Here is a 17,441-nt window from a genome sequence, read left to right on the forward strand (position 1 = left end):
ACAGTGGGGTGGAGGAGTTGGTAGGGAAGGAAGCAGAAAGGGACATGGGGAGACAGAGGCCGGCAGAGAGGAAGCACAGCCCTCGTGGATGAGTTTCCACTGCTTACAGAAAGGCTCCCGTTCTTGCCTGCGTCTCACATGTTATCCCAGGAAGAGGGGACTCTCCTGTGTCCCCTTAATGTCTATATAACCACGTTTTCTTTATCCATTTATCTATTGACAGACACTTAGATTGATTCTGTATACTATGAATAATGGTACAGTGAACCTGGGACTGAAGATATGTTAGACATTCTGATTTTGTCTTTCTTAAATATTGTATATACCTGGTAGAGGGGTGGCTGGATCAAAATGGTTTTTTCTCCTTCTCTCCTCTTCTCTCCTGTTTTCTCTTTCTTTTATGTAGCTAGTTTCCCAGGTCTAGTTAAATACAGAAGAAAGAGCTTATGAAGCCTATGGATGTCATTCTTGAATAGAAACCTAGGCAGATGAACTTTATTTAGTAACAAATCAGTGTCAAGCTGGCCCGGCAGCCTGATTGTTAAGGGAAGCCAGATCCCACAGGGCTGACCACGTTTCAAATACCAACCCCAGTGGCTTGAAAAACACTCTTGGGTGTGTGTGTGCGTGTGCATGTCCCAAATCCTAACAGGAAAAAGAAATGGAGGGAAAGGTCAGCAGGTGGCTTGGTGGCTTGGTGGTTACTGCTCCGGACTCCCACATGGCCAACAGTGGTTCAAGTCCTGGACCTGGTTACTTGCTTTCTTGCTTTCTCTCTCTCTTTCTGGTGAGCACCTGTGCCTTATAGCCAATAAAATAATAATAATAAATAAAATTAAACAAATAATTCTTAAAAAAAAAAAAAAAGAAATGGGGGAGAAAGTATTGCAGTGTGACCATGTCTCATTGTAGAGTGCTTTCTTGCTCTGTCCCTTTCTCGGTTTCTCTGTTTCTCTCAGGGTAAGTGCACGTGCCCCTGGCAACTGAAACAATCAAACAAACAAAAGAAAAAACGCATACCTGAGCTGCTGACAGGCCTAACCAGAACATCATGGAGAATCCTTAGAACCCAGACTTCCCTTCTGGAAATACTCTCAATCCAGAGGAGGCCCATGGATGGCTGCCTCGCTCACTCTATACTCCCAGGGGAAAAAAGACCTTTTTTGAAGGCAGGGACTTTATCTTCTTCACCCTCTCACTTCATTTTCTGTTGTTCCTGGAACTCATTGCCACAACCTTAGTGCCTTAAAACAGGACAGATTTATTCTCTTATGAGTTCCAAAGGTCAGAAGTCTGAAGTGGGTCTCACTGCACTAAAATCAAAGCATTAACAGGGCTGCGAACCTTCCTGGGTGCAAGAAGGCAAAATTTATTTCCTGACCTTTTTCAAATGTTGCCCATATTCCTTGGCTTTCTCCATCTTCACAGCCAGCAAATAGCATCTTCAAATCTCTCTCTGAGTTACCTGCCTCCCTCTCCACTGGTGAGGACCCTCGTGCTTACATTAGTCCCACCCAGGTGATCTGAGATCATCTCCCGTCTGACCTGACCTTAGTTCTCCCTTGCCGTGTACCATTCATGATCACGGGTTCCAGGGTTAGGACGTGGACAGCCTTGGGACCATTTTTTTATTCTGCCTCCCCTCGCTCAGCACAGTGCCTTCACGTAGCAAGTGTTCAGTAGGTACTGTTCTCTGAGCGAATACGTTCCTTGTAAACCCGTGTTGTCGTGACATCAGTATGAGCAAGGTTTCATTTCAGAGAAGCAACACAGAAATGGAAAAACCATGGAACTTACAGTTAAAAAACCTGTGTTCAGGGTCTACTTTTACCATTTAGGAGTTGTTTGAGTGTCTTCAGGCAATTCACTTAACCATTCTGTGCCTTTGTTTTTCTCTTTATTTATTTATTTATTTATTTGGAGAGATTTTCACTGTAGGGCGCGTGCGCTCGCCAGACAGACAGAGAGAGACATAGAGACAGAAAGCGAGAAATCACCCCCCAGGGGGGATGGTCACGCCGCAATCCCTTCTCCATTCTCCTCTCGGGATCTTGGGCACGCACGCACACGCGCCCGGCGTGAGTTTTAAGCCACCGGGTCCGGGACACGAACCGCGGTTGACTACGTGGGAGTCCAGCGACATAGCCATTACGCTAACTGCTGGTTCCCTCGTTTTTCTCTTTTGAAAAGTGGAAACAGTCCTATTGCCTTTACTTGTTTTCACAGGGTTATCAATTCGTCATGCGTGTTCAGTCATCAAACATGTGGCGTCCCTACTGTGGCCTAGATAGGGTCAAGGTTCTCAGGGGAGGTGGTATTTGAGAAAAGATGTGAATGAAACGGGGGAGTGGCCTTGTGGGTGAGTGGTGGAGCAGTCTGAGCTTTGAAAGGCATCCGGGGAGGTCTTGAAGCTGGGCCTGCCTGTGCCTTCAGGAAGCTGCGAGGAGGTCCCGGGTTGCACACGAGCTGGAGAGGGGTGCGAGTGACCAGGCCTCAGACATTGAGTACAGAGCTTGGGTTTTAGACTTGAAAGAATTTGGACAGGAAAGTGACACAATCTGATTTATACATAAAGAAAAATATTGGGGACCAGCCCATGGTGTGATGGTTAAGGAGTTTGGATCCCCTGTGGTCATTTCAAGTCTGGATCCAGCAGCTTGAGAAACACACTGGGGGGACCAGCAGTTAGCGTAATGGCTAAGTTGCTGGACTCCCATGTAGTCAACTGCGGTTCAAGTCCTGGACCCGGTGGCTTAAACTCACGCCGGGCACGTGCGCGTGCGTGCCCAAGATCCCGAGAGGAGAATGGAGGAGAAGGGATTGTGGCGTGACCATCCCCCCCGGGGGTGATTTCTCGCTTTCTGTCTCTCTGTCTCTGTCTGTCTGGTGAGCGCATGTGCCCTATAGCAAAAACCTCTCCAAAAAAAAAAAAAAAAAGGAAAAACACTGGGCACATGTGTGTGTGTGCCCAAAATCCCACAAAGAGGGAGAAATGGTAGAGAGGGGATTGTGGAGTGACCATCTCCCATGGGGGATGCTTTCTCACTTTTCTTTCTCTCTCTCTGTTTCTGGCAAGTACAAATGCCCTATAACAAAAACCTCTCATTAAAAAAAAAAAAAGGAAAAAAAAAGTTAAAAATGAAATTCTATGGTATATGTAAATACATATCATAATCCAGAACTTAAAAAATAGGGTCCCTCTAGTACTGTGTGGACAGCTTGGAGCCGTGGTAATATCTAAATGCTGTGATGGAGACTTCCAGACATCTAGTGGAGGAAAGGATGAACTTTACTTGGTGAGGAGGGAGGAGTGGCTGAGTGGGGCTGGACTGAGGCTGTGCGAATAGCACCTAGTAGCGCACAGTGAACTAGGCAGAGTCTGGGGCATGTGGCACTTTGGGGTAGATGACCGCCCACATTTGCAGGTGCATTCCTGTGCAGTAGGCCAGCCTGTTGGTCTACTGTCTGCACTCAAGCCCAGGGAACCACCTTCTTGTTCTGGCTAAGGAGCAGTCCTGGCTCACATGGGCCTGTTGTTGCATGCTGCGGGGACTTGAATGTGGGTTGCTCACTGTGAACATGAGAGCTAAGGACAGAGGAGACCACCAAGGAGAGTGGAGAGAGGGAGAGCCCCGACCAACCTCCTGTGATCCTGGACGCCTACATCGTGGCGTCTTCTCCAAATGCACAGAGTAGCGGCCATGTTTGATTCAAAGATATGGTAACTAGGACAGGGGTGGAGCACAGTTCTGGAATTTAAGATATCCTATTTGCTTGCCAACAGATAGGAACAGGACCTGAAGTTGATTGCCTTGGTAATTTCATGGGTAGAAAAATACATGTCTACAGCGTATCAGATCCTTGACTTCTGAGGCCTAATGGTGGCATAGCAGTGAAACACCAGGCTCTGCAAGGCTGACTGACCCACTTGAGAAGGTTGCCGGTTCATATCCAGAGGACTCCCTGACTACATGCAGGTGCCTGTAATTCAGAGCTGGCCGAAGCTGGGGGTGGATTGCAGGATCAAGACCCTGTGAGGGGTGCTGTCTCTCTGTCTCCCTTTCTCTCACTCACAGAAATAAACTAAAATAATAATAATAATAAATTCCTGACCCTTTTATACATGTTCTATGAATTAAAATATTCCAGTTCATCATGCTGTCTTTTGAAAACCACTAGTTGGTGATAGGTGGTTAAGGTGCCAGAGCACCAGACTCCCACATGGCTGACTGTGGTTCAAGTCCCGGACCCAGTGGCTTGAAACTCACACTGGGCATGTATGTGTGCATGCCCAAAATCCCAAGAGGAGAGTGGAGGAGAAGGGATTGTAGTGTGACCGTCCCCCAGGGAGGCTGAGTCTCACTTTCTCTCTCTCTGTATCTGTCTGTCTGTCTCTGTCTCTGGTGAGCACATGTGCTCTAAGGCAAAATAAATAAATAAATAAATAAATAAAATAAAACCTAAATTCATACCCTCCCCTAAACACCTTTTTTTGTGGAAAGATGTTTGTATTTGTATGGTATTATTTTCTCCTAAAGAAGAATGCACTGTGGGGACCAGCAGTTGGCGTAATGGCTATGTCACTGGACTCCCACGTAGGCGACCGTGGTTCGCGTCCCGGACCTGGTGGCTTAAACTCACGCCGGGTGCGTGTGCATGCGTGCCCAAGATCCCGAGAGGAGAATGGAGGAGAAGGGATTGCGGCGTGGCGATCTCCCCTGAGGGGGGGGGTAATTTCTTGTTTTCTGTTCTCTCTGTCTCTCTCTGTCTGTCTGATGAGCGCACGTGCCCTATAGCAAAAACCTCTTCAAAAAAAAAAAGAAGAAGAAGAAGAATGCACTGTGTTTTGTCAGAAAGGGGTCAAGTGATGGTCAGGTTCTCTCTCTACACCCCACTTCCTCCTGCTACTTTCACTTCAACCCTTGAGTCCTTGAATGCTGAGGAAGCACTTCGATTTTAAGGACACATAAAAAAAAAATGGCATCCCCTGATATTATAAAAGCAATGTATCATGTCAAAAATGTTTTCGGGGCAGCCAGTGATGTGGTGGTGAAGGCCCCTGGATCCCACATGACTGACTGCACAGTTTGAGTCTCAGACCCCGGTGGCTTGAGAAACACACTGGCATGCACATGTGCGTACCTAAAATCCTGAAAGGAGGGAGAGATGGAGGAGAAGGGATTGCGGCATGAATGTTCCGTATGGGGGTTGCTTTCTCGCGTTGTTTCTGTCTTCCAGGTGAGCACACGTGCCCTATGGTAAAAAAAGGAATTTTTTTTCTTTAGTAGTTCAGAAATAGTAATACAATGTATAATGCCATTATTTGGAAATAACCATTGGTAACAGTTTGGAATGTTGTCTCCCAGCACCTTTCCTACTTAACTTTGCATACTATCAGGTCTGGGGACATCTGAGAAAGCATATTAATGAGGCCCTCTGCTTTTCTGTGGGGAGGGAAGGTCTGTGTAAAGATTGGAAGGTCCTTCTGAATGGTACAGAGAGAATATTCAGTAATGTGTTTTTTTCCATTCAACTTTTGCTAGCTGAGAATGTTGGGAATTTCAGGAATTTTCTTCCACCACTTCCCTCTTTGTTTGAGTCCTGTTGGACCTGACTCCATTTGGCTTTTGTCCTGGGCTCTCTCTGACTAGCCTCTACATCCCGTTCCCTGGGAGGGTGAGAATTTCTGAGGGTGCTCTGGCAACTGAAGCAAATCTGGGGTCTTCAGTTCCCAGGCTTTATCTGAGGTCCTAACGAGGGACGGAGTGTTCTTTGAAAATCATCATACGAAACCTAGTGCTGCAAGTTCCAAGACCTGAAGCCAGAGCATTCTAGCTTGAATAATTCTCTTCTGGGGAGGCAGTGCCCAGCTGGGGCCGTGCTTGTTTGGAACTTCATGTATTTTCCACCACTGCCCCTTCCTGACCTGCAGAATTTTGCTGCTGTGGAATTTATGATGCCACCAACCTGCATTTAAGGAATTTTGCCTACAGCAGACTGGGTGGTCTGAGGGAGTAGGAGATTTCCTGGAATAACACTTTTCACGGTGCTGCAGAGTATGTGTGTGTGTGTGTGTGTGTGTGTGTGTGTGTACATGTGCAAGGACAGTGCAGGGTGGGAAGAACGGAAGTGTGGGTTACAGGTTAGGTACTTGGAAGAATCAGAATCCCAGCCAGGCAAACTGGAAAAACCTCGGCTCCCATTACTGGCCCTAACCCCTTCTCTACCGCATTTTATAAGAAGTAAAAACTGGACTAGAGCCAGCCAGGCCTCAGGATTCTTAAGTCTAATTCTCTTCATACCGTTCCCCTAATGTGGGCTCCAATGACCAAGTCCCTAGATGTTAATCAGTAGTACTGTAAAATGGTTAAAGAAAGAAAGAAAAAGAAAAAAAAAAAAACAAGTAAATCAAGATAAAACCAAAATCAATTGGTTTCTTTACCTGAAAATTTCAGTCTTTAATGTACTACTAGTACGTTGTGACTCTTCAGAGGAGCATTATTGTGTGTACAGTTTTTCAAACTTATTTGGCCCTTGAAACCTTTTTTCCAAAGAGCCCCTCAAGGACCTAGTTTTCTATAGAAGACCTTGAGTAAATGCCTGACTCTGTCATCTGGCTGCATGGGCTACTGGACGTTTTGAAAAATTTGGTAAAAGGGGGAATGGATAGAGAAAAGTGTTTCAGAAGAAAATTATAGTGCACTTATTACTAGATTTTAGCTTTGTCCATATCTGTTTTTAGAATTTTTAGTATCTACCTATTGTTTGAACAGACTCCTAACCTTTTTCCTGGCAAATTTTAAACGTGTTTTGATTTTGATTTATTAAAGCAAAAATTGCTTTTCTTGAAATTAAAAAATACATATAAATAATAAAATACCTATTTTATGACCGCAGTAAACTATATAGCCTCGGCTAGGTGCTACTTTATAGCATGTTCATTCTACTCACTTGAGTTTATGCCTAAAGTCAGACATGTGTTCATATGTATGTATATATCAGCTGCACTTGCTATTGAAAGTATTTGGGCCAATTAAAGTCTTTTGTGAATCAAAAAATGTGGAAAAAAATTTTTTTGAGTTGAGGGCCAGCCAGGTAGCATGGTGGTTAAGGCACTTGGATCCCCTATGGCCAACTGTACAACTTGAGTCCTAGATCCAGCATATTGAAAAACACGCTGGGCATGTATGCCCAAAAATCTCAAGAGAAGACTGGAGGAGAAGAGACTGCAGGATGGCCATTCTCTATGGGGAGTGATTTCTCTCCTTTTCTCTCTCTCTCCCTAAAAGTTTTCCCTATGGAAAACAAACAAAAAATTTGAGCTCAACGGCCACCAAATATTCTATTATATGGACAAATCAAAATTTGTGTTTCCATTCCCTGATGGTTAAGCACTGAGACTGTTTCCAATTTTTGAGCATAACCCATACATTTAGAATGAATTCTGGTTACTTTTTTTTAACCATCCTGATTATTCCCTTAAGAGTTGGAATTGTTGAATCAAAGTGTAGGAACATTTGCGAGACTCTTGAAATACACTGTCCAGCTGCTTTCCAGAAAGGTCATGCTCATTTCTCCTGCCAGTTGCTGGAGGTGGGGTAGGGTTCCATCTGTGAAAGCGGAGGAGGCCAAAACACTCAAAGTGCTTGAAGAAGGCCTTTCTCTTCCTTCTTACTGAGTAGACTCCAGCAATTAAAAAGCAAATATTCATACTAAGGACACACCATAGCCATCTCTTTGGAAGAGCCAGATTGGCTTTTCACAATCCCCTGTGCTGCTTCTAAATAATTAAATGACACCTGAAAGTTATTAGAACAGTTTTTGTTTTCTTGATATTTTGTTGGGTAGTTGGGGAAGAAGGGAATTTGAATTAGCATCTGTTGTGCTAATTTTCAAATAACCTCTCAAGGTGAGATTTTTAAATAAAGATTTTATCAACCTCCAGTGGCTGTGAACATTTTTTTCTAGACGCATCTTTTTGTGAACCTTCTTCCATCAGTCTTCATTCCGACTCCACAGAAAATGTCACTTTGTGTATGGAGGCCTATTGTGGTGCTTTTGTTTTATATTTGTTTGGGGGAAAGTGTGTACATTGTAAACTGAAAGATTTATCTTTTTGTCCTCCACAAATATTATCCTTTGGTCAATGTGTTACCGGGTTTTGGAACTGAGATGTGAACTTTTAACTCATTAAAACTCCCAAGTCCCCAGCAATAAAATCTTTTAAGTGGCTACACCAACAGATTTATTTCAAAGTGATTCCATTTGGAGGAAGGAAAGAATGAGTAATGCATTATATGCCAAAATCTATTCAATAATTCATGAGACCTGCACACCAGTGACCGTTTTAGATTCAGTTCATGGCGTTTCGCCTAAAATGAACTCTGTCTTAGAAGTCCACAGTTTGTTCCTCTTTGTGCTTGAGTCCACTAGTTTCTTGACTTTTGAGAAATAAAGTTTGTACTACTGCTCTTACTTGGTGTGTTTGTTGCCAGGGAGATTCAACCCATGGGGGTTTCTACCTGGTTGTGAAAGTAGTTGGCTTCGTGCAGGAAAAGAAGTGAAGAGTGAGACTTAGAGGGACAGTGAAAGTAGGTTTATTAAGGAAAATATACAGAGAGCTACTCCATAGGTGGAGCAGTCACGTGAGAGGAGGTGGGTAAACAGTTTCCTTCCTTCTTCTGAGAGGAAGGGGAGAACTGTTACCCAGAAGGAAATAGATAGAAGGGCTACTCTGTAGGCAAGAAAGCCCCAAACTTTGGTGGATGTCTAGCTTATATGACTGGGCTTAGTGCCAGGCTAAGTAAGGGGCAGTTTATTCATGATTTTTCCAGGAAAAGGTCTGGGGTCTTCCTAGAACCACCATCTCTCCCACTTCTGACCTTACTGGGGTAGTCTCTATTATTGTTATGATTATTCCACACTCCCATGCTGCAGATGGGGATGTCTTCAACATGCTGATACTATACAGTAGGATATAGACAGAGGTCGTTCCAGGTGTAATCTTGGTTCCGAATGGTTCGGACCAGTCTCTCAGCCACTTCTTGTCTGTCAGGTTTCATTGTTTATCATTGGTATTTGGAATGTCCCTCAACTCTGTCCCTCCTGTCTCGTGTTTACATGGACCACTCTTACAGGGAGGTTCATTTGGAAAATAGCAGGCATTTTGTATAATTGGGCTAAAAGGACACTTTATGCATACTCCCGACCCTGAACAAAGCAGGGATGTTTCACAACTACATTGTTTTCTCCCTCTTTGGGCAGGAATTCTGACTTTGCTATACACACACACATACACACACACACACATATATCAGTTATTTAATTTGGTTCTTATCAAGAAATTTAAAACACCAATTTGTGAGAATAAACTCCATTTGTGAGGGCAAACATAATCCACAGGTAGCCCTGGAGCTGAGGAACAGCTTTGATTTTTGGTAAAATTTCTGAGTCCATAGCTTTCTGATCAACCTTGTGCTGCTCTGTAATCTCATATTTCTCCTCTGTGTCCTCATATTTCTCCTCTGTGTCAACAATCTCACCTTTCTGGTGTCTGGGCTTCCGCAGCTGCTTTTTCTTAATCTAAACATCAGTAAGGTGCTTTGGGATTTTTGCTAATATCAATTTTCGTGGAGGTGGTGATGACAAATTTCTGGTGTGTTCTATGCAGTAGAACTTGATTGAGGACTAGGGGTCCAGTTGAGAGTAGCGAGCCACTGCTGAGATACTTCAGGAAAACCACTCTCTTGCCTCTGTGGTGTCCAGTGAGGATGATCAGAATGGTCCCAGAAGTGATGCTGGCTCGCAGCTTTCTCACGTGCTGACTGGAGGGTTTTATGCCGTGGGTCAACAGCTTTCGAGGCACATCTTCAGTAGGATAACACCTAGGCATTTAGCAAAGTTTAACCACCCAGGTACCACCATTCTCGTTTCTACCAACTGGTTTTGTGACAGTGGCAAGAACCTTTTTCTTTTTCTTTTCAATCCTGGATTTAGTGGCCGAGTATTTCCTCTTGTACATGACCTTCCTTTAATACATGGCAGATCGTGAGTATCTGCCAATGTCCTGGACTAGGACCGGGTTTCAGCAGCAATGGGGCTTCCCCTTCTTGGACTTTTTTAGCCTTGTGGTCACCCTTTTTAACCTTGCCACTGGCACCAGCCTTCATGGCTTCAGGTTTCTTCTCCTTAGTATCCTGCTTCGCAGCTTTTTCACCTGCCATTTTGTATAGTGGGAAATAGCCTGATTTTGCTTTTTACATGTGAGGAGTGGATTGCCAGAATAGGGGTTAAAATAGATTTATGGAAACCTAGTATTCGGTTGTCAGAAAAGTCATGACGTACTTTTTGCTTTACTGTGCAATAATGCATTATGACTTTGCCAATGTCTCAAATAATTAAGACAAACACACAGTGTTGGGCAGTCAATGACTATGGAAAGGCATGCATGGCAAATGGACACTGTCCTCAAGCGAATTCTGGAATGATTCCTGTGCTGGTCAGAGGGCGTATGGGTAGGGCTGAGGCCCTTCGTGGAAGCTGGCATAGAGAGACATGGAGGATGGGAAGGGTAGCCTGCTTCTGTCTACATTGTTGTGCGTGCCTTACCAGCATTTCTCAGTGTAATCAAAGAAAACCCTAGGGAACTCATGTGCTTCAAATTTCCAGATACGATCACTTCAATTTGGCAAACCTTTATGCAGCAATAAGTATCATGTGGTTATAAAATGAATGAGTAGAGTATGGTGGTTAAGGTGCTGAACTCCCACATGACTGACCACAGTTTGAGTCCTGGACCTGGTGGCTTGCTTTCTCACTTTCCCTTTCTCTCTCTCTTTCTGGTTGAATTAAAAGAATAATAATAATCAATAAAATTAAATAAAAATAATTCTTAAAAATAAAATAAAATAAAGCAAATGAGTTACGGTTTTGTTGTTTGCCAGAAAAGCTTCAGGATCCATCCTTTCTGTTTTTCCCTACTCCGTCCCCTATGTCCCAATAAAAATGGCTGTATTTTTTTTAAAACTTAAAAGCTACTTTATTTCAAAACTATTGTAAAAGTTTATATCATACAGACTCTTATAAGGAAAAAAAAATCACAGAGATCCCATCATTAACATTTTGAAGAACATCATATTATTCCTGTACATGGAAACATACTTTTACACACATTTTAGCCTAACCATATTATGCTATATGTATAACTTTGAGACTGTTTTTTCATTTACTGCTATGTTAAGATACCTTTTCTTATGAATGAACATTCTCATCATCATTTGAATGGTTGTGGAATATTCCATTATGTCTTAGCTCACTTAGACTTTATAACAAAATACCATACTGGGAGGCTTAAAAGCTATATTTCTCACAGTTCTAGAGGCTGGGAAGCCCAAGATCAAGGTGCTGGCATATGGGGTAGTTGGTGAGGGTCCACTTCCTGTTTGCATACAGCTGTCCTCTAGCTGTGTCCTCACAGAGTGGAGAGAGAACCAGATGTGCTCTCTTCCCCTTTGTGTGAGGTCACTATCCCATCTGCTCTCACAGCATCATCTAACCCTCATTACCGCCCTAAGCCCCATCTCTTAATATCTTAATATTGGGAGTTAAGGGTTCAGCATATGATGGGGGCAGGGGCACTGCAAACATTCCGTTCATAACATTATACCATTAAGCAATTCCCTATGATGAACCTTTAGGTTGTTTTAAAATATATGCTGCCATATACAACATAAGGATGTATCTTTTTGTGTGTGATTACCACTCCAGTATGTATCCCTTATAGGTGAGATTACTGGCTCAGATGAAATGCACATTTCAACTTTTATTTATTTATTTTTTGGAGAGGTTTTTCGCTATAGGGCGTGTGCGCTCGCCAGACAGAGAGAGACATAGAGACAGAAAGCGAGAAATCACCCCCCAGGGGGGATGGTCATGCCCCAATCCCTTCTCCTCCATTCTCCTCTTGGGATCTTGGGCATGCACGCACACATGCCCGGCGTGAGTTTTAAGCCACCAGGTCCGGGATGTGAACCGCGGTCGACTACGTGGGAGTCCAGCGACATAGACATTATGCTAACTGCTGGTTCCCCACATTTCAACTTTTGAAATATATTGCCTACAGTGGCTTTGAAAGAAGGTATTAAAGTATGTTCCCATGGAGTATTCTGGACACCTCCTTTCCCAAACCTGTGCCAACACTGGGCATGATCGATCTTTTCAATATTTAATAAATAAGTGTCCCATTGTTGTTTCATTTTCATTCTTTTTATTCTAGTTGAGCATGTTTTAAAATACCTATTGGTGGACAGCAGATGATGTAATGGTTATGTTGCTGGACTCTCATGTCAGCAGTTTAAGTTCTAGACCCAGCTGCTTAAAATGCATACCGGGTGTGTGCGTGCATGCCCAAAGTCTGGAGAGGAGAATGGAGAAGGGATTGCAGCGTGGCCATCCCCCCTGAGGAATGAGTTCTCACTTTCTGTCTTTCTATCTCTCTCTCTAGCGAGTGCATGCACCCTATAGCAAAAATCTCTCTTAAAAAAATTATTGGTGATTTATATCTTCCCTGTGATTTATCTATGTTGTGTGTGTGTGTATAATACATATATATATACATATATATATATAATTTGTCCCTTTTTCTATTGAGCTATCTTTTTCTCATTGATTTTCAAAACCCCTCCAAGAAAATGTTTGAACTTTCTTATTTTCGGTCTTCCTCCTTATTTCCCTTTTTTATTTCTCTCTCTCTCTTCTATGAGAAAGAGACAGAGAAAGAGAGACAAGCTGCCCAACAGTGTCTTCATGCTGTTTCACTCTAGTGTTAGCCAGCCCCCAGATCACAGGCACACAAGCACCCAGGGAGTACGGGAAACCTCGGGACATGAACCACAGAAGGACCTTCCTATGTGGGTCCAGCATTACAGAGTGTTTCTGGTCCCAAGGTATTTTTTAAATTAAACTTTAAAAATGCAAATTAAGACTGGACCCTTTTCCAAAATAAGCGTAAGATGTATATATTCTGAGAATGGTTGTCTATCCCGTTTGCCAGTGAGTGATTCTAGTGATGGATGATACTTGCTTTGTTAACGTTTTGGAATGGAACTCATCTAATATCTTACCATCTGCAGACTTTCGGAAGGCAAGAAAGCTCTGCATTCAAGAGCTGGCAGCCCTCCAGCCTGAGGCCGAGTAGCGTGAGGCTGCCCTTGCCGCAGTGTTCCTCATTAGTGGCTCAGCAAGGGTCTTGTGATCTTTGCCAGTGTTCTATTTTTCTCCCCTTGGCATAGATATTTTTCTTACTGCTGTGTAATTCTAATGAGATTGCCCTGGGTCAATCATATTAGGTAAGTGATGAGCAGTAGAGAAAAGAAAATTTACAGGATGGTGACATTTAAGAGGAAATTTGTTTTTGGCCTTTACTCAAGAGTACATTCATGGTCTATGAACCACAAATGTATGTGCAGCCAAGAAGGGAAATTTATTATTTAATGTGAACCCTGGAAAAGTTCGAGGTGGAATTTAGAATTCTGTAAGGATGATGTAAGATAAAAAATATATTTAACTTGGGATTGCATCAAATCTGTTCACTGCGCCTGAAACTTTACATTGTTCTTAAACAGTTTCATTCACTGGCTCCCATGTACTATCGAGGATCTGCTGCCGCTGTCATAGTGTATGATATTACCAAGCAGGTAAGAATGTCTGCTGTGGAACTGAGATGCTGTGTATGGGGGGTTTGTTGTCTTAGAAAGACTAAAGCAGAATGGTCATTGCTTGAGTCCTACCAGTAGCTTGAAATAAGATTTCATGTTGAAGTTGGGGGTAGTGGACACTATATACTGAGTTTATTTCACCTACATACAACAAACCATCTCACATGTATCTGCTTTAAATAAATTACAGGGACCATTCATTTTTACAATTGACTGTAGAGGCAAGGTTATGCCTGCTTAGACAGTTCTTCAGAAGGTCAATCTTTTAAGAAATGGAAAATGATTTTAAAGTTCCGTGTGTTTGATTATAGAACATTTATTTTCTATTAGTGTTTTAGTCATACTACTTAAACTGCTAAGGACAATGTTCATGTGTGTATGGATAGATCTTTGTATGTTTGGTATATTTACATTATATATAATACAAATGTTTTTAGTTACCATGTCAGGCTGTAGGATAACCATTCATAAATAACTGCAGTGGCTTAATGACTTTTTTTTCTACTCCTACAAATTGAATTATTTACCTTTTTTTGGAGAGGTTTTTGCTATACGAGGCGTGTGCTCGCCAGACAGACAGAGAGAGACAGAGAGACAGAAAGCGAGAAATCACCCCCCAGGGGGGATGGCCACACCGCAATCCCTTCTCCTCCATTCTCCTCTCAGGATCTTGGGCACGCACGCACATGCACCTGGCATGAGTTTAAGCCTCCGGGTCTGGGACTTGACCCTCAGCTGACTACGTGGGAGTCCAGCGACATAGCCATTATGCTAACTGCTGGTCCCAGAATTATTTACCTTTCTTTTAAAGACAGGATTTTCTTAAAGTTTATTTATTTATGGTCCATGAATGAGAGACTTTTTTTTTTTTTTTGCACTCCCACCAATTGGTTGACTTTTCTTTCTTTTTAAAAAATAAGTATTAATTTAATTAATTAATTATTATTATTATCATTTATTTAGAGAGAGAGAGTTTTGCTGTCATACACAAGCACTTGCCGGAGAGACAGAGAGATAGAAAGGATGGGGATGGCCGTGCTGCAGTCCCTTCTCCATTCTCCTCTCGAGATTTTGGGCACACACACACATGCATCTGCTCTGAGTTTTAAGCCACTGGGTGCAACCACTGTCGACTACGTGGAGTCCAGTGACATAATCATTATGCCATCTGCTGATCCATGTTATTATTTTTTAATTTGATCAGAGAGAGACGGAGAGAAAGAGGGAAAGTGAGAAAGCAAGCCACCAGGTCCGGGACTCCAGCCATGTGGGAGTCCGATGCCTTAACTATCACACCATCTATAAGCCTCTATTTGCTTTTCTTTTGAAGACAGGATTGTAAAAAGTCTTATTTTCCATGAATAAGAGCGAGAGACACACAGAGACAGTACCCCCAACACAGTCTTGATACTGTGATCTGGCTTCAGCCAGCCTGGGGTCACAGGCATGTATATGCTGGGTATACTCAGGGAGATCTCTGGACATGAACCCAGAACCTTCCCATGGAAGTCAGCCTCACAGTGTCGTGTTTGACTGCTGAGCCACTGTCGAGAACCAGAGTATTTACTTTATTCCCTGGAGCGCCAACTCAGTGCACAGATCATTAGTGTAATGGTTCATCACCGTTACCTTCTATGAGTTCCCAATGACTTCTATCTGAATGTGGTGTCTGCTGAGATATGCTTCCTGCAGAACAGCTGTGAGCGAAGGGCTGGACAGAAGACAGGACCCTAAATTTATATATAGGTTCCTTTCTTAATGTTATGAATGAATGAATATTCATTTAGTCCTGTTACCCTTATTCAAAGGCCATAGTTTTGCATTAATGTTAAATACAGAAAAAAAACCACTAGCATGATTTTCTTAACTCCCATGTTTTAATTTTAGAAAACAAACCTTTAATAGGCTATGTAAACATAACTGAGCTAATGTTAACTTTTGCACCTACACAGAAAGAGTATGTTAATCTTCATCAATTTTCTAAAAATATTTTTCTCCACTAAATTGAATTGGGTTTGTATTTCTACTTGGTTGAATATCGATGAGTCTTTCCAATGATTCTTTTCACTGTTTGGTTTAGGATTCATTTCATACCTTGAAGAAATGGGTTAAAGAACTGAAAGAACATGGTCCAGAAAACATTGTAATGGCTATTGCTGGAAACAAATGTGATCTCTCAGATATTAGGTAAGATGCATTTAGAAATGTTTTACATGTAGTTCATAGCCTCCATCCCTAAACGTCTGCAAGGGAGAAGGGATTTTGTTTTATTGTTTTTATTGTTATATCTGCCTTCAGTTTAATAATTTAACTGATGGCCATTCATTTAGGATAGTCAATGGTGTATTTATTCAACCAGACAGGAATTAAGGGAAAATGACAGATAAATGTATATCTGACTGACCACACAATGATGAATATTAAAATTAAATCTCCTATACATAGCATAGTTATATCTCTGACTCTAGAATCTTTGGGCTAGATTATTTTATGATTTTCATTTTTTACCTTTTCTACTCTTTATAAAAGTTACTACTAGTACAATTTTAGTAACACTTTTATATAGTAGTGACTGTTGGAATTCTCAATATTTTCCATGTCATCCCTGTTTATTTTAGTTTTAGAAGTTAACCCAAGGATATAGTCAAGTCTACATAATATTACTATTTTTTTTCCTAATACCTGAATATGACACATTGTATATGAACACCTTGGCATCCCCAGTGAGAGGGGATTATTGAATTTTCTATACTTGAAATTTGTAGGGTCCACATAGATTAGAGATTTGGTGATAGTATTATCTAACCTAGTAACCTAGCTATTTTACTAAAAAATACATTATGAAAAAGGAAATAGTAAGTTTGCATTGTCTTTATTTCATTGGTTTGGAAATTCCAGAAGTTGATTTTTATAAAGACAACAACATCATGCTTCTAGTTTTGCTAATCCAAATACAATTAAACCAAAGTTAAACAAATGATGAAAATGGATCTTAGAAAAGTTCTTAACATGGCACTTGATAAACTACTGTGTTTCTTTGGGATTTCAAAAGACTTATATCACATTGCATCAGGTCGGTTTATAATAACAGCCATAAACACCACTTAATCGTTTGTTTTCCTGGGGATTGGACAAATCTTTGGACTCCCCAGACTTAGTTCATTTATCTCCCTTTCTCATTGTAATCCTAAACATCTTGTTCCTCTAGTATTCCTAGCAGGATCTCTAACTTTTGTCCTCAGAAGGAGGCCTGAGTGGGTAGAGACTTTACTGAGAGAAGGTGCTATCATCTAGCATGACCTAATTGTGTCAAGGTACAACTTGAACTAGACCAACCCTACAATATTGTGAAAATGAGAACTTTAAGCAGGAAACAAACTTGAATGGTATTAGTTAGGATTCTTGGTTGTGTGGAACTAAAATCTGGTTGAAATTAACTTCAGAGAAACAGGACATTTATTGGAAGCTCCTGGTATCCACATAGCTCTAGTTTTTGATATGCTGCAGAGTTAGTCTCTGGAGAAATATTGGCCTGGCATTCTCTGTTTCAGTTGTAAACTACTTTGAAAGGATTTTGCACGTCATGACCAGGCACCTATGTGTAAGGGAGGGGATTTGGGTAGTACAAGATGGTACTTCCCACCATAATGATGAGAATGGGAGGGTGAGTGGTCTTGAAGAGGGGCAGTCTCTGTAAAAGTATAACCTGGCCAGGCAAAACATGTG

At 42.0% G+C, this 17,441-nt stretch overlaps 1 protein-coding gene and 1 pseudogene across 1 annotated transcript in view; one reads left to right on the plus strand and one right to left on the minus strand.

The window, feature by feature from the left end:
• Positions 1-17,441, plus strand: part of RAB31 (RAB31, member RAS oncogene family) — a 114,306-nt gene that overhangs the window by 33,052 nt on the left and 63,813 nt on the right. Inside the window, exons 5-6 of the mRNA XM_027766537.1 lie at positions 13,623-13,694; positions 15,796-15,902. Coding sequence (XP_027622338.1) covers positions 13,623-13,694; positions 15,796-15,902 — 179 coding nt within the window. The remainder of the gene's footprint in view (positions 1-13,622; positions 13,695-15,795; positions 15,903-17,441) is intronic.
• LOC106733342 (60S ribosomal protein L6 pseudogene) lies at positions 9,346-10,223 on the minus strand (annotated as a pseudogene).

Source organism: Tupaia chinensis, unplaced genomic scaffold, assembly GCF_000334495.1.
Source record: "Tupaia chinensis unplaced genomic scaffold, TupChi_1.0 Scaffold143584_1, whole genome shotgun sequence".
Lineage (NCBI taxonomy): Eukaryota > Metazoa > Chordata > Mammalia > Scandentia > Tupaiidae > Tupaia > Tupaia belangeri.